This window comes from Cyclospora cayetanensis, unplaced genomic scaffold (assembly GCF_002999335.1).
Source record: "Cyclospora cayetanensis isolate NF1_C8 unplaced genomic scaffold, CcayRef3 CcayRef3_contig_38, whole genome shotgun sequence".
Classification (NCBI taxonomy): Eukaryota; Apicomplexa; class Conoidasida; order Eucoccidiorida; family Eimeriidae; genus Cyclospora; species Cyclospora cayetanensis.
In genome coordinates, this window is record NW_020312347.1 from 38,751 (window position 1) to 64,953 (window position 26,203).

Below are 26,203 nucleotides of genomic sequence, written 5' to 3' on the forward strand. Positions count from 1 at the left end.
TTTCCCAGTCACGTTCCCTATGGAGCGCTGTACGGGAACATGTTGCAGTGCATGAGCACCAAAGCTATACAGTCAGCTAGTGTGCACCTCACATTCACCGTATCCATTGTGAATCACAAGTAGTGCTTTATCGAGTCACATACGGTGGACACCAGTGTTCTAATTTGATACCGTATGCGTAGCTTGCTGGGCTCCTTGGAACCTCTAAGAAGCGTGCGCAAGATCAGGAGAAAAGAACCCCATTTATGCAGCAAATCTCTACACAAATAAGCTTTGGCCCGCTGCTCAGACTGCATAATTACATGAAAGACCGAAGGGTATGTAGAAAGTTTTTGTTCTGCAAACTACTGCAGTATTTTTAGCTGCGCAGCACATCAATAGTTCTGCATGCCAAAATAAAAATCACCATTTGAATAAAGGGTGAAGAACAGGGGAGTATTTAGTTAGTAATTAGCAGCACGCAATAGCATTCCTATGCATGTGCAGTTCTCGCAGGACAGTTTGCAGAAAACAGACAAAAAATGAGCGTTGGTTACCAAATATTCCATACAGTTTATAAAAGAACCAACCGAATGGAGTCCGCTTTAACTTTATTTGAGCGCTATATATTTTGTTGGACACATTCCGTCAGAGCATGCAAGACGGCGGCCAGCTTGAGCTTGGGGCTGCGACAGCTGGATGTGCTGGAGCTACATGCATTGTTGCAACAAAATGTGGCCCATGCTGTGTATATAATTAGCCTAGCGCGCTGCTATCCCTATTGTCTGGTTTCTTTCTTGGCAAATCAAAGTTTCGTACAGAACAGTGTGACTGCAAGTCTGGCTATGTTGTCTTGCCGTCGGCTCGACCATTTTATGGAAACTACCAAAAAGAACATACTATTCCTAAAATAGATTTGAGCGTGTCTACACCAGGCCGCATTAGAACAGCGGTTATTGGCGGTCCTGTCTCTTCGGTATGCGTATGACAGCAATGGTGGGGCACATTTTCACACCGAGTTTTTAGGCATAAGTCTAAGCATTCGAATAAAAGGGCAACAGACAGCCTAAGCCCGCTTCAGCTTAGCAGTACCCCTCCATTTGCAGTAACGCCACACTTTTCCGCAAGTAGCCGATTAATCCAGTGGAGAGCGAAGCCTTGCAGTTTGCCATACTCGACCGCGAGAGTGTTACCTAGCTGGGATGTTAGAATGCACAGGGCCACAACTTCAAGTACAACTACAGCAGATATATCCTTATTGACTAACTACAGGCTTCTCAAACTGACACAATGCTAGTTTGATTGACCGAGACCACATGCCAAGAACACCCGATATCTTCTTGTGCCGTATGCCATGATACGTATGCAGCCGCGTGGGTGTGCGTGGTACCGCTTAACAGCTGAAGGAACACCAACTCCTCGATGGGGTCATTCAATGACCACTTGTGGCAATTGCTTCGTTCTTTACGGGGGAGTTGGGCCCGCGGAATCGGAGAATGGATGCTCCCCCCCGAAGGATGATATATATATGCTTACGCTAACCTCTGAAGCCCCTTATCCACGTCAGAGCCTCTCCTGAGCAATGAGTACCTAGTTAAAAGCCAAAAGATGTTCTGTTATTCCTATCACAGGCAGCCTACAGATCTAAGCACACAAAGTCAAAATCACAACGTGCCAGCGCGTATACGTTTTACGGCGGAACCAATATGCACATTCGGAGAGGATACAAATAGATACTAGTTCCACCTAAGAGCAATGTTGTTTCCTGCTGCCTGTTCTTTTAGCTAGGCCATCATGGTGTAAAATGCAGCCGAGAGGGGCTGTGCAACCGCGTGGCCGGTGCTTCCACTCTGCTACAGCGATCGGCGTCACTCGAATTTTGATTTGGGGAGGTTGCATTAATTACAATCCATTTCTCTGCACCAGTGAAGCCTGGTTTCTGGACATCAGTGAGTTTCAGGGCAGTCCCCCGAGGAGCAAACGAGCTTCGCACATTTCACAAATGTAAGAACCGAAAGCGCGAGTTAGTATGTAATCGTACATCATTCAAGTCACCTTCGAGGCACAGCTTGTACTACTTTCTTTTCTGTGCAGAAAACTGGACTTTCACGGCGATCCAGCCTACGTTCAACGGGAAAGCCACGGAAGTTCCAAAGGCACGCTAATTATTGCCCCGCCTCGAAATTCGTTGATATATTGGCGTGGATCAACTCACACGACTTAAGATGCTCCTAGATGAAGTAGCACCTTGCAAACTAATATATAAAACAATAATTTGGTGGTTCACCGATGAACGTGCACCCTTGTTTGTCTAGCGCGTTTCCTCAGGGCGATCCACCTGATACAAATCACACGTAAGTGAAGAAAGTATGATCAACTACTTGCACAGTTGTCCTCAGATATTAAGGAGCCATTGCTATCACAGCATCAATCCGAAATTATTGGTGTAAATGCAGAATTTGAAAAGTGTGACTCCCATTGAGAATCAGTGCGGCCGTTCTGCACGAATTTTACGAAAAAGAAGGCGTTGAATGTACAACATAACGAATTAGGGTCTGTGATGTGTGTCTTAGGGCCTGGGACAGCCAGCAAACCACGTGAGCCTTTATCTGAGATATGCCAGACTACTGTACCACACCGAGTGCCTCCTCTGATTTTACTTTATTTCGTACTGTGCCTGAGTGATGACAGGGATGCAGCAATTGCCGCAATCGTTGGAGCGCTTGATAAGGTAAACAACACATATTTACGGTCGCTTTATTTATATTTTGCACGTAGCCATCTAGACTCGGAGCAACTAAATAGGCAGTGGTTAGTCGTTGAGGGCTCAACTGATTAGTACGAAGTTCTGACCAAAGACCTTTTTGGATACATACGAGAGGTGGCCTTGGCTCGTGGTTTTCAATAACTGTGTCAGGGGGAGCGCGCAAGTTTTCACTTTGCTCTACAACAGCTACTCAGTCTCGAACAGGCTGAGAAGAGACCTGAGGGTAATGAAACGGAAACTGTAAAATAGACTGCGAAGCTCGTGGTCTCATTCGCGTAGATACGTCATTTTGTGTGGTATAAGACATGCCAAAGGTAAAAAGAAGAACAAGAACAACTGAGAGTTTGTGTATTATAAGCCCTGTGAGACACGGCACATGAGATGCTCTGGAGTTTGTGACAGCTTACGCAGGCCCACAAGAAGTACCTCTTGGGCGATACGGCCACACTGCATGCCTATGGAGCTCTTCCCCATCCCCAGAAGACACTGATTTCCCAAATGATGAAAATTCATCAACTCACGGGGCACAATTGATTATCTTTGGGGGATGTGGTGGGACAAAATATGAAAGAACTGCGCTGGCTGATGTGTGGTCCTTGGACTGCGAGACCTGGGCATGGCAGCAGCACATATACACAGGAACAGCGCCTGCTCCGCGGTAGGACTCCATAAGTGCTTAGTTGCTTGTACCAGATAATGGCTCTTCTCGAGAGTGCGAGGTCTCAAGCGGTGGAGCACATACTTCCCACGGCCTTCCTAATATCACAATTTTGCTATTTCGCAGGCAAGGGCATTCTGCAGTAGTAAAAGGCAACAAAATGTTTGTCTTTGGTGGTGAGGCCTTCAGCTCTGCTGTAATATAAGAGAGTATGGCATTTGCAGTGTTTTCAAGAAAAACGGCTCATTTAGAACGTATCACAAGCACCATACACGTTTGTGTACAGGCTGGAGTAGTGAAGGCAATTACAACGATCTTTTTGCGTATGATTTGCGAAGCCGTGACTGGTCTGTCTACGCAGAGAGCTTCGCTACATTTGTTCTCTACAGCCCATAGAAATAAAAGGAATATGTATCCGTGATACTGCAATCCTACCCATAAAGCCTGCTGGTTTACCTATTTGGGCTTTCGGGCAAAGACTTAGTGCAGAATTAACTGGCATAAGTACAACAGTAGATACATTTCTGCGTTTGAGCCAAAGTTTATGAGGACACACTGGAGAAAACCCTCCTTGTGCATTTGCCAATGCAGGTGTGAAATCGACGCTCCTTGGCCCGGTGGGGGTGCGCGCTGGAACATGTGTGGGTTGCTTGTTCATGCACGACCCAGCACAAAATTCTTTGTTTTTGGAGGCGCATCTGGCGAGACTTCAGAGCAGCCAAGGAGATTCCAGACAGGACTGTGCTCGGACATTGGTGTTTTGACTCTCGGAGAGCAGCTCAATTGGGACGTTGTGTCTACTATCTCTGCCGCAACAGCGGCTGCAGAGCACCGTGAAACCTTGGAAAAATCAGGAACCCTCAAGCGCAGAACGCATGGCAGCATTGAAAGTGCTGCACTTCAGGTTGCAGCACAGGCTGCCGACCTTCCTTCGCCACGAGAGGGTGCAACGATGGCATACTTTGCTGAGGACTCAACGCTGTTAATATTTGGTGGCTGGTGAGCTGCTGCAGGAAATGAACGCATGCGTGGGCATTGAAAGTTTTCTACATGTTGGCTTCAATACACTGTTTTCCGCCGGTGAGTTTTGACTGTTTCAATCAGGAGTGGAAAGTGGCTTGGCGATCTGTGGGCATGTTGCGTCTCCTCCGTCGTTGGGCCTCCATACGCAGTCCTAAGCGTATCTCCACCTTACGGCCCAGTTACAGGAGCAACTAAGATTAGTCTCAAAGGAGCAGGGTTTTCTCCAGGGGCCATATGTGTTCGCTTTTCTTGTAGCAACTTCTTTTTGGATGTTCCCGGTACCTTTGTGTCTTCAACAGAAATTCAGGCCGTAACGCCGAATGTTAAAACTACCTTTGGTGGGTTAGGCCACGCTCACCAGTTTTACAGCGGTATAACTTGCCTTTGCACCTCACCTATATATCAGGGTGACTGCAGAGCCTCTCAAAGGACTGTATGCCTCTTCCAGTCCACCGGGTTATTCATCCATATTCCTGCTAGGGCAGCTCGCACGCTCGCCAAAGCAACTTATGAAAAGCCCTAATGCTCTCTTGGTTGAAACCTAGAGCACTTGCGATTTTCTCAGGGTTACGTGGATAATGCAAAAGATTTTTAATGACCTTTTCCTGTTTTTCAGGCCCGCGCACATGCGAGATTCGCGTGAAGATTGGCGGGAAAGACTTGACTTCTTCTTTATGTTCGTTTCAGTTCTTTGCGAATTCTTGTGCATCGTGTTGCCTTGCCGTGGGGCCTGGGCTCCTAAATGACGGAATTCCTGGTGTACCGACATCATTCTTCATCGAAGCCAGGAATGCACAAAATGAGAAGAGAACTACAGGAGGCGACAAATTTATAGTAAAGGCGCTTGTTCTTCCAGAGGCAAGCTAGACCATCTTTAGACCTTCTGGGAGCCGGTACCAAAGCATCACAACTGTTACAACAGATTCAACGCAAAATTCTATGTAATCAATCATGCTTGTTAACATGGCTGCTTGTGGGAGTGCTCAGCAGCCGTCGAGTCTCCAACAGGCTAGTGATGAGCCAACAATAACTGACGCCCCTTCAGAAATTCCCTTACAGCTCCCCGTATGCGTAGACGACTACGAAAATGGCACGTATCTGGCTACTTATACTGCGCCTTTCCCGGGGAGGGTTTCTGTACAAATTCTTCTTGATTCACAAGATGGAACGCCAGTCCAGGACATTCGAGGATCACCATTTTTGGCCACATTCGTAGAAAAGCCACGGCCCAGAGCAAACGAGTTCTCTGGGCCTACAGTTGCTGCGTTTGTTGCGAATGCCATGAGCCTTCTTGAGAAATTCTGCCTGCGCACGGAAGCAGGACTCCAGGCAAGCAGCATGGAAATCCTTGCGTAGGGGAGGCATGAGCACTTAATACCTTGCATAAAGCCTTCCTATTTTACTAGGCTTAACCCCTTGAGAACTATTGCAAACTGGTCTTAGCCGCTACACGTGCTCAGTGTCGCAGCTTTGATTTGAGAGTTTTCAGGTACTCGTGAAACCTGGTGACCGTCGCAGTCTATTAGAGTCCAGACAGCATATTAAAAATGTTGAAATTTTCCAGAGTGAACATGACTTATATCTCGAAGTGCTCCACGTTGCTTTGGAAAAGTTACACGAGTTCGGTGCCAGCGTCGATTCGAGCAATAGGGCCCTAAGGAAAATACGCGAAAGACGAACTGCCTTGGAGTAGGTCAGCTGTACAGTGCGAATTCGATTCCACTTTCTGCATATAGCCTGTTAAGCCTCGCTGACTTACCATGCTGTGGTAGTCTAGGGGCCATCCTAACCTATTTTACCGTTTTACTATTTTTCATGGTGACAAAGATCCATTGCCGTTGATGTGCACAGGGCTTTAGCCCAGAACCGGAGGCAAGAACTGGCAGGGTTATTTGAAGAAGAAGCGGCTAAGACACGCAGAGCTATACAGGAACTAAACACATACGTGTGCTCCTTACAAGAGACACTGGCTGAGGAACGCTTCTACTCTTTCCAAACGCCGCCAGCGGAAGCAAGAAGTAGAATCAAAGAAATTATGGAGCGGACTGGTGAAATGGTCCGAACGCTGGAGGTAACCTTACAGAGCACAGCAGACACTCTGGGCCGACACCCTTCACGCAAATTCCATGCATACTAATGATGCCAATGATATATCCATAGAAAATTACTCACGCAATAAAATTTTTCTGGCAGATCTTCATAAACCTTACACAAAAAATCCTATGCATTGCGAGCTGGCTGCAGGCATTGCAAGCCCCTGCATCTTCATTTGACTTTCCTGAGTTGCTCAATGAATCAAGAGAGAAACTTGTTTCCATGGAGACAGAGCTACAAAATGTAACGCAGTTTTGGAACGTTGCAGAGTCCATGCTTCAGCAGATTGAAGGCTTCCGAGAACTTCGTTGGCAAGACGTTGATGGGGTTCAAATTGAGATAGCTATTAAAGCAATGCAAACGAACTTGCGCAAGAATGTAAAGGTCAGACCGTGAAATTTGCACCCGGTAAAGCACTATCGCCCGACCAAGGCAGATTTTCTGCTGAAGGGATATGGTGCTGCATACATTTACGAGTAATGAGTAAGTTGAAGCGCTGCGTAGCAAAATAAAAACCTTTGGAGATTTGTGCTTGCATGCTGTAGGTAGATAAAAAGAGCGACGCATACGTAGGGCTAGCGGCTGCCCTCAAAACTTGGGCTCAGATTGCACCCCTAATTACCGAGTTGCGTGGAGCCTACATGCGTGACCGTCATTGGAATGAGCTTCTTGAGCTTGCACGGAAATCTCTTCAAATATCTGCTGACACGCGGCTCGGCGAGATAGAAGGCTTGAATCTCCTTGCTTTGCAAGCGAGTGTTGAAGAGGTCTCTGACAAGGTGCGACACAAAATGCGACGAATGGTGTCAGCTTCAGTACCAGAGGGATGATCTCTTCCACAGATCCCACAACAGCGCAATTTCCCTAGAGTAGATATTCTGTGATTAACACGGATAGCCAAAACCACGTGATTTGCTAATGGTATCCGTGGAGTACTCGTCCAGCTGTAAAAAGAGCACGTGCTGCTCAGGCAAAGCAAGAGGAGGCAATCGAAAAGAACTTGACCCTCCTTGCAAATACTTGGGAAAGTGCCTTGTTCGTACTCACGCCGGCTAGGCAGTCTAATGTTAGCCTACTCTCCCTTTCGGAGGAGTGCAGCGAAATGCTCGAGGAGCACCAGATGCTGGTTCAAAACATGATTGCCTCGAAGTGCGCATTGGCTTTACAGCATAGGCCTACTCGATCCGGGAGCTATACCGCTGATTAAATATCATCTCGTAGTCTAGAATAAAGGCTATGTCATTTATTGTCTCAATACCTGTTGGGGTTTAAGTTTTGAGCCTAAGGGAGCTTGATAATAAGCACATAGTATATGCTTCCCTTATACGTGCACGCTGACGCTATGCAAATGTTGGGCCGGACTTTAATCAAACAACTCCGATTGCTAGTTGGCGCTGCGAGTTCCTTGCCACATTTGTATGTATGATGCCCAGATTCTTCGCAACTTTTGAGACTGAAGTGATACATTGGCAGAAGGTTCTTGCCACGGTCGGGGAGGTTACTCAACTAATGCGTGAGGTGCAAAGGTCTTGGACCTTTCTGGAAAACCTGTTTCTTCACTCTGAAGAAGTAAAACGGGAACTTCCGGAGGAAGCCAAACGTTTTGTCGCGCTGGACCTTAGCATGAAGCAGGTGTTACGGGAAGGAGCAGACAATTCAAAGGTTAAAGATTTCTGCGTCACGCCCGAAATTGCGAATCAGCTTGATGAACTCCAGAAACAGCTTTCGATGTGCGAGAAAGCCCTAAACGAATTCATGGACTCGAAACGGAAAACATTTCCGCGCTTCTTCTTCGTCTCGTCAGTTGATCTGCTGGATATTCTTTCCCACGGAAATGACCCTCCAGCCGTCATGGTGCATATGCCGAAGATTTTCCAAGCGATTCAGCAGTTCAACTGGAGGAACGCTCTACCGTCTGACAAGGATCAAGGTAGACCTGTTGCTATAGGAATTACCTCATGTGTTGGCAGTGAACAGCTTGCACTTCCTCAAGAAATGGCGTTCAGAGGAAAAGTCAGTCACACGGTTTCCGCATTCTGTTGTAGATAAGATATACCATGCACAACAGGCCTCTGCCTGGAGTCAGTACGATAGAATTGAGCTTGAGTGGTGCTCTACAGGTCGAGTGCTACCTGGACGACTGCATATCTATGATGCACTCAACAGTCCGCCACTATCTAAAGAAATCATTTGCTGCGCGTTTGACAGCCTCATCAAAAGTTGATTGGCTAGTATCAGATCCAGCAGCCCAAGCAACGCTTTTGGTGAACACAGCCACTTGGGTTGCCCACATAGAAGATGCCTTTGCAAGCATGCAGGAGGTGAGGCACTCCATTAGAACTCCATCATCCTGAATTTATGCGTTGATCGTTCCAGACTCCTTTTTCTGCAGCCGTTAAGTGTATCCATCAGCCCTCTCTCATGGCTCCTTGCAAGGGGCATTGTGAGAGACATTTAAACTCAGAATCCTGGTTCACTGGAAGCGTGCATGGAGCGGCACGTCAGTGAGCTCCGTTCCTCAATTACACTAGTTCAAGGCACGTTAACTCCTGCTATTCGGCAAAAGCTAATGTGCGTAATCACAATCGACACCCACGGCCGCGATGTAATCCAACGACTCCTGGCTGAGAAAGCCAGTTCGGTTGACTGCTTTCAGTGGCAGTCGCAGCTAAAGTATTTCTGGGATGCAGAAAACGTAAGACGCAAACGTTGAAGTATTATGACGGGGTTCAGCTTAATCTCCTGTAACCAACAATAGCTATTCTCGTTATAATGTGGTAAAATAGGGTCCGTTATTGAATATGATTGAATATTCATCATTGTTTAGACTCGGCGGAAAGTGGCTGTTTTCCCTTTTTCCGGATCGCTAATCATTTCCGCAGCAAGAGGTAGTTGTCCGAATCACCGATGCGTCATTTGGCTACGGTTATGAATACCTTGGGAATGGGCCTCGCCTGGTGGTTACTCCTTTGACCGATCGGATTTACGTGACAGCAACTCAGGCGTTGCACCTTGCTATGGGCTGTGCACCAGCTGGCCCTGCGGGTACTGGCAAAACTGAAACTACTAAAGATCTTGCGTCTGCCCTTGGCAAGGCATGCTATGTTTTCAACTGCTCGGATCAAATGGACTATCAGTCCATGGCAAATATTTTCAAGGTAAATTCCTAACAAGGACTTTAGGGTGGGCTCAAGTCGTATCCAACCGTGGGATCTACGCACGGCCAAGTTGAACCAATACTACTTCCCGAAATCTGCTGCCGCAAAAAATCCTTGGTGCTCCGCGGGCCGTCGTTTATTTCGCAGGGACTTGCGGCCTCCGGTTCTTGGGGTTGCTTTGACGAGTTTAATCGACTTGTTCCCGCAGTGCTAAGCGTTTGTTCAGTGCAGTTTAAAGCTGTACTTGACGCCATAAAGGCACACGCTAAGACGTTCTTCATTCAAGGGGACGAAATTGCACTCGACCCTACTTGTGGAGTGTTCATTACTGTAGGCGGCCAGTTGTGACCTGTTTTCACCACTGCTACTCTCTCTCAGAAGCGTTTTCCAGATAGCCAAAACCACTGATATTCCTGTATCTTTACAACTAACCTGCGACTTGTGGCTTTTGCCCTGCTACAGATGAACCCAGGATACTTAGGTCGATCTGAGCTTCCTGAGGGCCTCAAAACTTTGTTCAGGCCAATTACAGTCGTCGTTCCCGACCTAGAATTAATTTGCGAGAACATGCTGATGGCTGAAGGCTTCGTCGAAGCAAAAGAACTGGCTCGTAAATTCACTCGGCTGTATGCTTTGTGCAAAGATTTGCTCTCCAGTGCACCGCACTATGACTGGGGCCTGCGCGCTACCAAGTCTGTATTGGTGGTAGCGGGAACGTTCAAAAGGCAATGGCCTGACCTCTCCGAGCAGGCGATCCTCATGAAGGCACTGCGGGATTCAAACCTGGCCAAAATAGTGGCAGACGATGCCAAAGTGTTTCAAGGTATTGTTCGTCCACCACTAAGATCAACAGGCTTGTGTCGAATTCCGCGAATGATGGATTTTGCACAATGAGGTGTAACTATATAAAAGAAAGTCTCGAGTGCGCGCGTGGACTTGACTTTCGCCCATAGGCCTTTTGAGTGATTTGTTTCCTGGAGTTGAGCCACCCCCCCAGACTGACGAAGCTTTTTCTGAAGCGGTGGTACGAATCTGCAATGAGATGGGCCTAACAGTTAACGACAGTCTCTCCTTAAAAACTCTCCAGATGAGAGACTTGCTGGCTATTCGCATGTGCGTCTTCGTCATGGGGCGACCGGCGTCTGGGAAAAGCACAGTATGGAAAGTCCTAGCAAAAGCTCAAGATGCTCTTGGAAGCAAGACCACTATAGTTGACATCAATCCGAAGTCTGTAACTACCGACGAGCTTTATGGGTCAGACAGAACACAGTCCTGTAGATCCATGGGTCGACTATACATATCGACTGCGCATTTACATCCTCCAACTGCCAGAGCTCTAGCGCGATTCCGGAGTTAGGCTGCAGCATTGTAGTACTCATACAGCGTGCAATGCTGTGGGGATCCTCAAAAGATACTGCACTTGTGGTTACAGTATGAAGGATCAGTGCAGCGCACTAAACTGTAAGGGAATGCTTTAAGCAAGCACATAACACCACTCAGAACATGTTTCGCTCTCTGTACAGCTATGTAAAGATGTCAACCCGTGAATGGCAAGATGGGATACTGTCAAAGACTATGCGATCGCTAGGGCAAGTTGGCGATACAATGCCAAAGTGGATCGTCTTGGACGGTGATCTGGATGCGAACTGGATTGAGTCAATGAACTCTGTGATGGACGATAATCGCATACTAACACTCGCATCAAATGAACGCATTCCACTCAAACCACATATGCGCATGATTTTCGAGATTCGAGACCTCAACTATGCGTCACCGGCCACTGTTTCCAGAGCAGGGATCATTTTCGTTAGCGACACGGCTGGTATGCAAGGAGTTCAGCATATGTGGAGCCCTATATATCTGTAGTAGGGATCCAAAATAGTGTGCGTGATACGACACTGTCACCGTACTGGTGAGTACAGAACGCTTTAGTCTTACTTTTTTCCAAATATCTTTGTAGGGGAACAGTGGAGAAGCTACGCTCGCAGCTGGCTTCAACGTCAGTCCTGGTCGGATTCAACCAAGGGGATTATAGGGAAGCTCTTTGAGAAATATTGTCCAGACACGCTTGACTTTATTGAACGCCAGTGCAAGCTCAGCGTCCAAGTTTACAGTTTGCAAATTGTAGCTGCATTATGCAACATGGTGGGCTTTCAAAGTTTCCATTTGTTCATTTCTGCGGCCAGCAACACGGCAAAGGTCAAAGCTTGACATAGTCCGATTCTTCCTCACGCATGAGTACATGTGTTATGTAACTGCTTTCAGCTAGAGGGTCTCTACCCCGAGGAACCGCAAGCTCCCGAATTCGCCTTTGTATTTTGCCTTGTTTGGGCGGCTGGAGGCAGTCTCCAAGAAAAAGACGGAATTGACTATCGTAGACAGTTTAGCAACTGGTGGCGCTCAGAGTGGAAAGTCATTAAGTTCCCAAGCAAGGGAACAATCTTCGAATATTTTGTCGATGCTGTCAGTTGCTTTGCTTACAGCACGAGGCATAAGTGACCCTTTTGTTGGAGTGTGACTGACTAAAATACACGTAACCGTTCCATTTTGATAGGCTCTAAATAGTGCCAGTGTACTGAATACTGCCCTACTTGCAGCTGCCTTAAACATTTCGACTGGGTGGGTAATTTGCCAGAAACAAATATGACGGGCTAATGAACGGTCGTGGCGCTCTCTCAGGCGAAGTTTGAAAGCTGGGAGTCACAGGTTCCCTGCTTTGACTTCCAGGGAACTCAGGGAATCGACAACATATCTGTTCCAACTGCAGAAACTGTATCAATGCTACACTTCTGCAAGACCATACTTAAGCTTCACGCTCCAGTCATGTGCATTGGCTCCTCTGGTTGCGGCAAGACCCAGTTGTGCAAAGCAGCTTTAGCTTCTCTGAGTCCTCAAAGCTACTCAGCATTTACGGTCAATTTCAACTTCTACACGGACTCAGCACTTTTGCAGACACTGCTCGAACAACCTCTGGAAAAGAAAGCCGGCAGGCAATTTGGACCCCCCGGAAAGTAAGCGCCAAGGTTTTTGTGCTGCGTTTGCTGTGCATCTTTGCACAACAACGATTCACTGTGGAACGGTACCATGAAGAATAGCATGCTAACCAAATACGTGTGTTGTTGGCAGGGTGCACCTGGTGTACTTCCTTGACGACTTAAACATGCCTCAACTCGACCCATACAACACGCAGAGTGCTATAGCCCTCTTGAGGCAACATTTGGATTATCAGCATTGGCTTGATAGAAACAAGATGCAGATAAAAGATATTGGAAACACACAAGTTTTGGCAGCGATGAATCCCACCGTAGGGTCCTTTGTCGTGAATCCCCGCCTCAGTCGTCATTTCTGGGTGTTAAACGTACCCATGCCTGAATTAACATCTATATTCACAGTCTATGCCTCGATTCTCAACGGGTCGTTTGGTGCTCGGAACTTCCGGAAGGCAGTGAAGGAGCAAATAATGTCTTTGATAAAGGCAACCATGAGCATTCATAGCGAGGTAAGCTCAAGATTCCTCTCGTGCATATAGGCGTTAATAGGATAAAATCGCACGCGCGTTTTAGAAACCTCGCTTGTTTTCCGATAGGTATCTGTTCTATTAACTTTAAGCGGAATAGACTTTATCTATCACTGGCGCTCAGGTAGTACAAAGTTTCCGCAAAACCGCGGTCAACTTTCACTATGAATTCAACCTACGCCACTTGACAAATGTCTTCCAGGGAATCTTGTCTGCTTCACCGCAGAATATGCAGGTGACCGTCACACTTGTCTTTACAGAATTATCTCTCAGTAGAGCTCAATAGTAGTCGCCTCCTGGTCCTGACTCACTTTACTGCCTTAACATAAAAGCTCCTATCAAGAAAACATGGAAAATCGCCCAACCTTAAGCACATAAATGCTTCTAAGAAACAAATGGGTACAATTAGGTTTCATGTTCTCTGAACCACCAGAATTTTATATTGAGTTGGTAAACCGTCACGCTTAGGCACCTTAAACATCTCTGTGAGCCTGAAAAATAGCCCTGGAGCAATTATGTACCGCTGATGACTGATAGGACCCTGAAAAATTGGTACTGCTATGGCTTCATGAATGTGAGCGGACCTTTTCCGACCGACTAGTAAGCCAAGAGGACGCTTTGAGATACAGAGCAATTGCGGCTGAGTGCACAAAGAGGACATTTGGGAAGCTCAACCTGGGAAAGTTTGTGCAAGCGAAAAATCCGGAACCACTTATTTTTGCTCATTTTGGAAAAGAGGGAACAGGAGGTCAATCATCATACACTCGTAATGCCGAAAAACTCTCCTTCAGATGCATGTTCGGTAGAGACTGGGCAAGTACCAGTCATCGGATTAATCTTGTTTTCTATAAGTCAACCTTCCCTAGAGCATCATCAGAATTCTGCTCCTAAAGCATATGATTTTTCAGCATATGACCGGATTGCAACGATGGACGAACTTGCGACGGTCCTCCGAGGAGCACTGAACGATTACAACGAGATAAATCCGGCAATGGATCTAGTGTTGTTCGATGATGCTATGCATCATGTCTGTAGGATATCTAGAGTCATCAACAACAGATCAGGTCATGCTCTTGTTGTTGGTGTCGGCGGCTCGGGGAAGCAGTCGTTAACCAGGCTGGCGTCCTTTATCAGCGGCTTTTCTACTCAGCAGCTGTGCATATCGTCTACATACGATGTTCGGGATCTCAAAACCGATATAAGGGTAGGTTCTAAAGTTGAAATAGCAACGGTATACACGGGTCCATAGAACCACCAGAGAAGCTCGCAGCTTAAGTCATATAACTGTAAGAAGTTTTCAGCCATATGTGCCAACTACCGAGCGGTTACTGAGGTTCCGCTTGTTTCGTGCATTCCATTGTCTATATGTGGGATTTTAAATACACGCCTTTACCCGGTGTTTGCACGTAAACCTCCAGTTGTGAGGCGTCACGAAGACCTATTGGGCGAAGCATAGTTTCTTTTCAACTAGGCAATGCGGCTTTTCTTCTCAGAGCATGTACTCCAGGGCAGCATTGAAGGATGAAGGAGTGGTGTTCCTACTGAGCGATGCACAAATCGCAAATGAGCGATTTTTAGTCTACGTCAACGATATACTTGCTTCAGGGGAAATTGCTGACTTGTATGAGGGAGATGATAAAGACCAATTAATTAATTCCATTCGGCCACTGGCAAAGGCTGCGGGAGTATCTGACACTCGAGAAGGTTGCTGGAGCTTTTTCATGGACAAAATTAAGCGTAATCTGCACATGGTATTGTGTATGTCACCAGTACACGATAACCTGAGGTAAGGGGCAGGTACTAGGCATTGGAAATATGCGCTCTAAATCACACTCAAATAAAACTTCCAACAGGCTCGCCATGAAGTCTCACAGAACATTCTAACATATCCGTCTGCGCGACTAATCTGGAAATCACATATCCATGCTTCTGTAAGGCTAGCACTGCGCTCTGACATAGGACTCGGGCCCGCAAGTTTCCTGCCCTCGTCAACTGTACCGTAATCGACTGGTTCCAGCCATGGCCATATGAGGCCTTACATTCAGTGGCAAGCAAATTTTGTGCGGAGTTGCCCATCGGTGATGGAGATCGTGCATCCGTTGTAGATTTCTTGCCTTACATGTTTTATGCCGTTAACGAAGCGGCAAAAACTTATCTGGAAGTAGACAGAAGGTAACGACAGAAATAGTCGCTCCCGCTAAATACCTCGTGCACCTATTTCGTAGCAACTATTGCTGTTCATAAGTCTAGGAATAAAGCAGTGACAACTCTTTGACGCTTTGCTGCTGCTGTTTGGTGCAAGATATGCGTACGTTACGCCAAAAACGTTTATAGAGGCCATGAAGCTCTACAAAGTCATGTTGCTCAAGCGCATATCATCTGTGGAAGAACACAGCGACCGCCTAAGTAGCGGTTTGTCAAAGCTAATGGATACCCAAGAAAAAGTGTCTGCCCTAGAGGACGACCTGAGAGAGAAGACAGTTACAGTGGAGGAAAAAAGGGCAGCAGCAGAAGAATTTGCACACAAGGTCGGAGAAGAAAAAACCAAGGTGACAGCGCAATCCGAAAACGCAAATATCGAGGCTCTCAAATGCGCCGAAATTCAGAAGTCTGTTTTGGAACAGCGGGTGAGGCAGGATTACACTTAGTGCAACCCGGTGTCTTGTCTAATGTCATCAATAATCTGATGCGAGAGCAACTGCCTGTAGTCCGGCATGTGTTCAAATGCGCTCCGCTTCACCATCTAAACTTTCCTTTTAGTTTCAAGCTTGATACTTTACTTCCACGGTGCTGTTGACAAATGCCGAACCAGGGACGTAGCGGAAAAGAATGGATAAAGAAAGGTAATTGCAAAAACACGATTGCTTTAGGAGACCGTTCGCCGTCACTTTTCAGGCATCGTGCGAGGCTGACTTGGAAAAAGCAATTCCCCTCGTGGAACAGGCAGAAGCTGCTTTAAATACACTAAACAAAAAGGATTTTCAAGAAGCCAAGGCTCTCAATAAACCGCCACCAGGGGTCGAAGATATCACCGCGGCAGTCATGCATTTGCTCGCGTCTGTTGACCCTATTATTGAGGTAGGGAGAGCAAAGACCACACGGATGAGGCGATGCCTTGCTCTGCAGATCGAACGCTTGACTAGGCGTTCACCCTTGTGACAATGGCTATTAAATTCACCGATTTAGCGAAAACGAATCTTTCATATATCTTGCAAGAAAAATCAAAACAGTTCTTTGGTCTCTGTAACTGCCTTCGCTGAAACTCTAGTCGCCACGCTCTTTTTAAGTACTCACTAACAGAGATACGCATCGTTGCAAATGCATCTGCAGGTAGATAAACAAGGCAAACTCAAAGATAAGAGCTGGAAGGGCGCACAAAAAATGATGAACAACCCCGAAAAGTTTTTGCAAACCCTCAAGGATTTCAAGGCACTTATTGATGAAGGTCACGTTCCCGAGCAGAACTTCAAGGCGGTTGAACCTCTGCTAGCCCTCCCACATTTTAACCGCGAGGCAATCCAAAAGAAAAGTACAGCAGCAGCAGGCCTGGCAGACTGGGTAGTTAACATATATCAGTATTACTCTGTTGTTGTTGCCGTGGAGCCGAAACGAAGAGCACTGGCAGAAGCTACGCATCAACTGGAGGAAGCCAATAGAAAGCTTGTTGAAGTGCAGGAACTTGTTGCAGAGCTTGAAGAAAAGGTAGTGTGACACAGTACCCTTGAGAGGGCCACACATCCAGCAGATTTATTTATTGAAACCTTTTAAAGACGGTAATCCCTTCATTGACGATTCTGAGGAATAATATGCCTATAGCAAATACGTCGTCGGGTTTGGCACCACTTATTTGGTTTTCTGGCTTCAGCTAGGAACTCTTGTTGCGGAATTCGATGCTGCGATAGCGGAGAAGAACGATGTAGAAGCCGAGGCCGAAAAGTGTCGCAGGAAGCTTGATCTTGCTCAACGTCTTATGCGCTCTTTGGGGTCAGAGGGCGCTCGATGGGGCCAAATGATTGATGACCTTAAGGAACAGGTTAGCCATGCGGCCTTGCACGGGTAGAAAAACCAAATTTGTGCAAGGGAGGAGCTTGCCTGCATGCGGGGCGTTACTTCTACTTTTCCTTACTCCCAGCTGTTGGTCTGGTGAAACGGAAAACTAATCTTCGTGGTAAAGCACTACTGGACGCATGTGCTCAGCGTCGATTAAGCGTTGGAGATACGCTCCTCTCCTCAGCATTCGTGGCTTATGCCGGAGTTTTTAGCAAGAAGTACCGAGATTGGTTACATCATGAAAAAGCAGTTCCTTTTTTACTTGACCGAGGAGTAGCTATCCAGCAGCCAACAGATGTGCTTGCACAGCTCACAGACAAAGCCGAAATGGCTCTGTAAGCTCAGTAAAATCTTTCCTAAGCTACACACAGTCAGAACTCGAGACGTACTTACACAACTTTTTGCGGACAGCGCTCCCTTCTACATTGCCCTAAAGCAGCTAAAGATGGGTGAAATCTGCTTCGGCGGAAGAGGCATGCCCACTAAATAGGTTCTCTCAACCAGCGGTGTGAGATCCATTACTGCAATTATGTCTCAGCTGGAGCAACCAAGGTCTTCCATCTGATGCAACATCTTTGGAGAACGGTGCGATAGCCTCTTGCACTGAACGGTGGCCACTGATGATCGATCCCCAGTTGCAGGGGAGGAACTGGATCCTGGAAAAAGAGAAGGTTCACAGACTTCAGGCAAGCGAAAACTGCACCGAATATTTGGTGTGACCGTATGCTGCCCAGACTATCAGAATGAGAAGCAGGCATATAATGGGGAGAGGCACTTGTGCTGCAGCGGCAAGCTGCACCAAAGCAACGACAGATTAATCTTTTGTAAAATCGTGATTGTTTTCCATATTTGAAAGATAGCCTGAACTGTAGGAATGCCAGAATCTGGCAAAGATTGCCTGCAGTATTCCAGCAATTATGTGCAAAACGCTCTCAGGTATTGCGTCTAAATACACCTCAGCTGGTAGCACTGGTGGAGCAAGCTATTCAGCAGGGCACCAGTGTGCTTATCGAGAATATAGAGCAGTCTATCGATCCTGTTCTGGCGCCTGTGGTCGGCCGAATGACTATCCGGAGGGGACGGTCACAATACCTAAAGCTAGGAGACAAGGAGCTTGCGTATAACCCCAGCTTCAGGCTTTTCCTGCAGACACGAATGTCTAACCCACACTATCCCCCAGAATTGCAGGCCGAGTGCACTCTCATCAACTTCACTGTCACCGAAAAGGTAATTTTACTTTCTGCGACTCGCTAAGCATCCCTGACCTCCATTGCTACTACCAGCGAAAATGACAGACAAAAAGTCTTTTTGCTCTGTGCGCAGAGCATCTTTCTTTGAGTCCGTACACGCTATAATTGCGAAACGTCCTAAGACTGCTGCATAGACTGGTGTGCGGCTGTGGTGTTTCGCGTCGAAGGGTCTGGAAGATCAGCTTCTCGATTTAACAATTCAGAAGGAACAGCCGAAACTGTTCCAGAGGCGACTTCAGCTTGTACAACAGCAGAACGAGTTTACCATTCTGCTCGCTGACCTTGAAAGTACCCTCCTGAAGGACATATCTTCTGCTGAAGTGGGGACACAGCACATTCCCAACAACACATATTGCCCACCCAAATCAGTAGAAGAAGCAAAGCCGCCCACCATGCCTTTCAAACTAGCAGAGCAATGTGCCAGCGATCTAAAAATGGCCGCATCAAGTGTGCTAGATTCTATTTCTGATCTACAACCGTTGGCTTTGACATGTATAGCGTTGAGGAATAGCTAGATAGCTTGGCCAAGAGACTTTGTGACAATCTCCAGATGCAGTCAGTTGTGGCGCGCGCTATGCACCTTCAGGGCGATGTGCTGGAAAATACGGAACTTATCCAAAACCTAGAAAAGACGAAGATGGTCACCACAGAAGTATCCGATAAAGTCGCTCTTGCAAAAGTGACCGAGGAAAAACTGAACACTCTTTCTGAGATGTATAGGCCTGTGGCCCGCAGAGGCGCGACTTTATTCTTCCTGCTGGCTCAGCTTTTCAAAATCCATAGCTTTTATTTGTTTTCTATGGAATCCTTCGTGGCGGTGGTCAACAGGGCTATTGACTCAATTTCAACGGTACGGGGTACTTGTAAAGCGCTTTGCACATCCAAATTTTCTGTCTCCCCTTTAAAGTTCTTTGTCCGAATGGTTTTCTGGGTCAAAGAGCGTCTGGCGCAGTCAGACGCATTCTTGCTTCTCTTCGCAGAGGTCTCACAACAGTGGAAACGAGGCAGCCTCTCAAGATGAATCAGACGGAGAAGGAACAGATCCACAGCGTGCTTCACACCACCATTTTCCAAGTGGGGAGGGTCCTCTGACTACAGGAACTAATATATCATCTTGTCACGACGTTTCAAAGGACAACTCTAGCAGGAGCGTAAGCTTACAAGATAGCCTAAAATGACACTGACAGACAGCACTATCACTGACCTCTAACAAGCTTGTTGATAGCTTTATACCCAACAATGAGCCAGGATATCATACCCATGCTTTGGAAAGAGCTTCCGAAGTACTTGTCGTTCACATGCTTCGAATGATGGCGTTACCCTGTTGGTTGGTGTGTGTGGATTGCAAATAAGGAAGCTGAAATAGAAGCTTCTCAGTCTCCTGACGATTCCGTTAGACCTGCCGATGCAACCGTCTGCTATGGAGGCGGCACGGTTTCCCAGGAAGAACCAGAATCTGCGGAGCACTGCCCGGCAGTGTCCATGGCAAGCAGCGCTACAAAGCATATACCTGATGAAAAGGAGATAAATAATGATGACAGCGATATTGAAGCCGATGCCTCTCGTGTTGCTTTGTTAAAGGACGTTATCACCAAGTTTACCTTCGTATCATGCAACCGGGGTCTATTTGACAAGCACAAATTGACTGTTGCTGTTTTCTTAGCACTGCGAATCATGGCAAGCTTACACCCCGCACGGGCGCCATGTTCAGCCCATAATCCTGATGTATGCAGCTCAGCGTACATGCTGAATGCATACCCGTACTTCAGTGCCATGTTTGTGCCAGCTAAGCACAGCTGCACCGTCCCAATTACATCGAAGCCTTAAGTCACCGACTAACCGTCAGAGCTTTTGATTTTTATAGGTGGAGCAAAAGTCTGTCACAGAGGAGGAGGTTCGTCTTCTGTCCCAAGTTCGCCCTGATCCAAGTGCCCCTCCTATACCAGAGTCAGCCCGGTCGTGGCTTGGAACAGCACAGTGGGCGTGTTGCCGATCCTTGGAACAGCTAAAAGCATTCAAAAACAACCAGGTCTCTCTCTTGCAAAACTTTGATCAAGATTCTCTTGGATGGTCTAGGTAAAGAGACATCCACATTCCTGGGAAAATGTCGATATTTTCTCACTCATAGAACCTCCTCGGACTCAGGTCGACTTCTGTATCATCAAGCACACTGCTGGAGTCATCATACATCACTGCCTTCGCACATGCGCCCTGTTAGTGACGGGGACGCCCGTGATACATATAACCTCTTGGATGCCGTGTTCTGCTTAACTAGGTCTCTAATGCCTTGAGTGTAAAGCGTATCAAGGAGTGACTTTATCCACAAGTATGTACATCGCAGGTGGATAACAGAAGAGGCACCGGAAAAAGCTGATCTGCCACGACTATTTCGGGGAGTTACTCAATTTGAAAAATTGCTGGTTGTGAGATACCTTAGACCAGATAGGATGATGGCGGCACTACAACAATTTGTCGCAGCGCAGCTTGGACAGTTCTACATAGAGCCTCCGGCAATCGATATACGTGAAATCGAGAAAGAGGCAGACAGATTCACTCCATTATTCATTGTCCTTTTCCCCGGTGTTGACCCAACACCCGCATTAGAAGCAATTGCAAGATCAAAAGGGTGTACAGCTGTAAGTCTTTATGGTGTGCGACCAGCACACGTCAGAATCCGTGCCTACACTAATGGCATTCAATATCCTTTGTCAGCTACTGAGCTTGGCTTATTTGCATTGACAAGTTCACCATTGATGCTGTGCTTATACCTACATGTGCCATGGGGTGGGTTTACCTCAGCAGATGTCTGATGTAAATTACATAGCGCATCATTGCTCGGGCGTAGACAAAGTGCGACGGGTATGGAGTTGCTTTTTTTGAAATTATTGGTATTTCAGGACAATAACAAATTTGTAAATATATCAATGGGTCAAGGCCAAGAAGAGCGAGCCCTTACTGCTGTGCAGACGGCAGCCGAGACAGGCGGCTGGGTTGTGCTACAAAACGTGCACCTGATGCAGGATTGGCTCAAGGCAAGCAACTACTGAACATGTAGCGGCTACCTTATAAGAGAGAGCCTGAATGTTGTACTCGTAAATTTCCATCTTTGATGTGAGACTCGTTGCTATCTGTCGTCATGCCTTTCATGCCCCACGTGACCAAATCTCAATCACCACCTTCACGCTTGTTGCACTATTACCCTTACCTGCGGTTATGGCATGTACAGTATGTGGTGGTGGGTTCTTCGCTGTTATTGGCTTTCATGCAGCGCCTTCAACGAACATTAGAGGCGGTCAGCGTAAAAGCAAACCACCAGTTCAGGTGTGTCGTGACTTCTGAACCGCCACCTCTCCGTGACATGCAAATCATACCAGAGCCTTTACTTCAACGAAGCATTAAAATTGCAGACGAGGCTCCACAGGACCTCAAAGCCAACCTCCGCAGGGCGCTCTCCTGCTTTTCCCAGGCTAGTGAAAACTCTGCACATGCTGTTAAGATCAGTACCTTAATGTGCAATTTAGAATATTCTAGTTGAAAGCCGCTTCTGTGCCAAGCGACATGTAAGTATTTGCCAGCACACACCAGGCTTGGCAGAGAGGCACCCCCTGAGGGTTCTGCAGCTGGAAATGTTGAGTGTCGAACACTCAGGAGTTCATTTACTCGTGCTCACGTCCACGGGAATTCAAAGCTTTAGTCTTTTCCCTGTGCTACTTTCATGCACTGATTATTGGTCGCAAAAAATTTGGCTTCCTGGGCTGGAGTCGGTCCTACTCGTTTAATGAGGGGGATTTGACGATTTGCGGCAATGTCATTAAAAATTATCTGGATAAGTAAGTGCTCTAGCATGAACTTTGAAGCCGCATTAACCATCGATGAGCAGACACCTTTTCCAATGGGAAACAGAAGTAGAGCCGAAATTGCATCTAGGTAGCTCCTCCAGGTACATCCTGTAATTGTGCAGATATTCCGCAATTCCGTTCGAAGACATTCGATATATTTTAGGAGAGATAATGTACGGAGGCCATATCACAGATGGCTTTGATCGTCGACTTAATAACAACTATCTGGCAAACCTGATTTTGCCAGAGGTTCTCCAGAGTTACCAACTTGGACCTTCCTTCCGAACACCTGATCCAGCAAAGACCGATTTTGTTGCATACCAAAAATTTGTAGAGGAGAAAACGCCACCGGAAAGCCCTCAGGTATGCTAACTTTGGCGCACCCTTGGTGTTTGTACGCGCGCACAAACAGCCACCTGTCAGTGCTGACATAGCAGGCATAAAGTGACTTCATCAATTCCTGCGAGGAGATACGCCTGTTGTCCAGGTATTTGGGCTTCATCCTAATGCTGAACTGGGGTATCTGAGCTCGAAGAGCGATGAGATGTTTAGTAGCCTCCAAGTAGGGACTGCATGTGACCATCGCAGTACTTTGGTTCCCCACATGGCTAGATATCTTTGACACTCCCCCGAAATTCTACTTTGTCTAGGCAAGCGGCTGCAGACAAAGCTTTACACACTTTGCACAGGCCTGGCAGGGAACACGTTCTTCTGCTGCAATGGCGCTTAGGAAGTCTCTGGTGTTGGGAGAGTTGCAAGTACTGGAAATAGGAAGGATGGTTCGGTGCTGACAGTGGTGGATTCGTTGTTGGCAAAGGTGCCAATTCCATTTGATGCCGCGTCAATTCGCTCCAAAGTCAAAGATTTTTATCCAGAAACTGTTATTTGCCTTCAAGTGAGCTCAGGGCAATGCAAAACTTGTACCCTAGACAAGCCTACTAGTCATTCCAGCTCCTGGGCCTACCAAGTACAGTAGCAAGCATGTTGGCAAAGCACACGGTAGTCGTTGATGGCACGACAAGATGCCATGCTTTAACATTGTGATTACACTACTAAAAGTTGCTGCATTTACTCAGGAAGTGGCAAGGATGAACATTCTACTAACCGAGGCGAGAAGAACGCTGGAACAAGTCAAGAGAGGGCTGGAGGTACTAGCTAAGCAAAATAAGCGTCTTCTTTTAACTAATGTTTATGGAATCTGTGGGGGAAAATCTTGAATGTACAATGGAGTTAAAGAGCCACAAGGAACACCGAAATGGATTGTGAAGTTGTTGCCGATCAGTGCCTGAGTGCAGGGGGCATTGAACGTAACAGAGGCAATGGAGCAGCTTGGAGCCTCTCTGTACATGGGCAGAGTACCCGAGGCATGGAAACCCTACGCATACGCGTCGCGAAAGCAACTGGGTTCTTGGTGAGTATGCGAGTTCGGGAGCCACCTGACCTCAGCTTTTACGTTGGTGACAGTGAACTAGTAGCGCTGATGAATATAGCCTCAAGCTGGCGTTTCGCAAAAACAAGCAAGCCGCCCTGCTGCAGTGGCGAATACATCTTCAGGTTGCTTGATTTGGTGGACCGCGTGAAGCAACTCGAGGCATGGAGCACGGAATTCACCCTTCCTTGTCCACTATGGATTTCTGGGCTTTTCAATCCCATGTCTTTCCTGACAGCAGTGATGCAGGTTCGCTTCACTATTGAGTAGCAATGGAAAAGCTTGTCTATCAGCATGCTATAAGTGGATGTGTTTGCAGCACGTGGGTTCACCTATCATTCGACCTTTTTTAGTTTTTTGATTGTGTACTTGAAAATCTAAAAACTTCTTGGCTCTTGTGCGCACAGGTACGTGCGCGAGCGGAATCTCTGGCTCTTGACCGCATGTGCCTGAGGTGGACAGTGACAAATATGCGATATGGCACTGAGGCAACAACAGTTCAGGGCGGAACGTCACAACAGACGCCTGTGGCACCTCCCGATAAAGGAGTACTAATCTATGGGCTTTTCTTAGAAGGAGCTGCTTGGGAAGATGGCAAAGGAGATGTGGAGGGCAACCTGACACATGCTCAGCCAAAAGTACTCCAGTATCCGATGCCTGCCCTGATAGTGGAGGCCATTCCAACTGCTGAGGTTGACAACACTTGCATGTATAGCTGTCCCGTGTATCTAACATCTGCAAGAGGCCCCACTTACGTAACCACTGCGAATCTCAGGTGTGTGAGGACATTTAGTTGATCATCCAGTTACCAGTCTGCATGCTGCGGGCAAATGTATTGGTTAGAGACTTCCTGAGAGCCCTTTGAAGCATGCTGTGATGTCCAGCTTCGCCATGTCTACTATGATGGCACTTTGTGCTATATGCGGTTATGCGGGTGCAGAATGAGTGCTGAAGATTCTGAACGCCAGTGGATTCTTGCGGGAGTGGCGCTCACTATGGCCACTGATGCATGATTTGATCGGTAGCGTTGCAGCTTAAGGTTCAAGCATGTAGTGTTGTTTCCCATCCTAGGTTCGTCAAACTGTCACGGACACCTGCCGTGCAGGCAACCTGCGAGACGTTGCATCATTGCTTTTGCAGAATGCCCTACTTGCAAGAAACTGACGCAATAAATTAGTCCAGATGAAGATGGCAATTAGGATTTGATCGAAAGTAAATTTCTAGTGTATGCTCTGTTAGGCTCATTTAGTGCACACATGCGCATAACACCATAACTTCAACTAACCTTTGTGGTCAAAGTTCCTACATCGGTAACCGCTTAGCAGGGCTTCAGGGCCTGGCGCATCACAGAGCTCCCTAGGACTCCCTTTAGCATCAGGTGTGGGTAGGTAGCCCAGCTTCACTTGGTACGGAAATTCACTATGATCACGGATTTAACCGACAAGTACGCACATGGCAGTGCTTCAGCTCCCTCTCTCTTCTACTTTCTACTGCATAAGGGATCACTGTAGGGAACTTTAAGAAAGCGAGTTCGAATAATAAGCATTTTTTTAGGAAAAAAAATAGACTGATCATTAAAACAATCATGAAGTTGGCGTCATGCGGTTTTGTTAGAGCCTTGTGCGGTGTGTGTTGCTATAAATACTACGGATCTTAGTGCGATAGGCAATTGTTAAGAGCGCATAAACGGAGTTTCAAAGCCTCACGGATCTAGAAAACTCTCAGAAATTGCATTTAGCGCCACCATTCACCTGATTGCCGTTTCCATAATCACTTGTATACTAAACTAACACTACGACTTCGGCTGATTTCTGTGCAATTGAGAGCACACCTTGCGCTCTACGACATCCTCCAGGGGTTCTGTATGCCCTTTTCTAGCCGGGAGCCCTGCCTCACAAGAAGAATAGCGCAGGTGCATGGTGCAGCCATTGCTCACTACCATCACAGCTCTGAAAACAGAGAGTTGTGCAGTTAAGCGTGCTTTTAGCACCTTTCGTTGTGCTTTACTAGTACAGAAGGGATTTTTAGTAGGGCGTTTGGTCAGTGGATTCGAGGATAATATGACACATCATGTTCTGTTTACTACAGGCGATTGTGGTGTGGGTTGTGCTCACAATTATTAAGATCCGAAGCCTTCCATATTTGTTTCAAAGCAGGCTACGAACGGTCCTCAGCAATCGCGTCCCAAGAAATGAGCTATTGATTAAAGCAATTCACGAGAACCTGCATGCCTGCGGCATTCCAGGGGAAGCTTCTCCTAAAGCATTACACGTTTATAAAGTCCCAGGCTACCTGTTCGTTTCAAAGCCCGTTTGGGTTTGCATTTTGAAGTGCTTGAGGGGTATTACGCAGTAGTTGGTTCGCTTTTTCGCTCGATTATTCTGGGATAAGCAGCTAGTGACTTGGGTGATGGGATGCCAAGCTAGGTTGTATAGCACT

General features: G+C 47.0%; 1 protein-coding gene across 1 annotated transcript; it reads left to right on the plus strand.

Moving 5' to 3' along the window:
* Positions 1–2,677: 2,677 nt before the first annotated feature.
* Positions 2,678–24,709, plus strand: LOC34620369 (dynein heavy chain 17, axonemal). The gene is given in 55 exon segments (XM_026334178.1): positions 2,678–2,710; positions 2,897–2,969; positions 3,158–3,404; positions 3,531–3,580; positions 3,691–3,751; positions 3,996–4,403; positions 4,509–4,787; positions 5,015–5,285; positions 5,415–5,756; positions 5,917–6,116; positions 6,279–6,498; positions 6,672–6,905; positions 7,067–7,300; positions 7,492–7,670; positions 7,955–8,534; positions 8,642–8,842; positions 8,986–9,216; positions 9,404–9,679; positions 9,827–10,009; positions 10,142–10,502; positions 10,633–10,933; positions 11,203–11,501; positions 11,640–11,824; positions 11,945–12,142; positions 12,359–12,690; positions 12,806–13,271; positions 13,321–13,431; positions 13,734–13,944; positions 14,090–14,400; positions 14,690–14,982; positions 15,156–15,368; positions 15,499–15,823; positions 16,092–16,274; positions 16,527–16,898; positions 17,062–17,229; positions 17,394–17,581; positions 17,785–17,932; positions 18,183–18,473; positions 18,664–18,816; positions 19,083–19,346; positions 19,477–19,647; positions 19,850–20,173; positions 20,361–20,572; positions 20,838–21,132; positions 21,394–21,528; positions 21,765–21,962; positions 22,145–22,326; positions 22,458–22,698; positions 22,823–22,897; positions 23,066–23,230; positions 23,412–23,483; positions 23,631–23,746; positions 23,890–24,013; positions 24,172–24,539; positions 24,649–24,709. Coding segments are annotated over 52 exon segments (12,027 nt in total). The 5' UTR covers positions 2,678–2,710; positions 2,897–2,969; positions 3,158–3,404; positions 3,531–3,564.
* Positions 24,710–26,203: the final 1,494 nt, after the last annotated feature.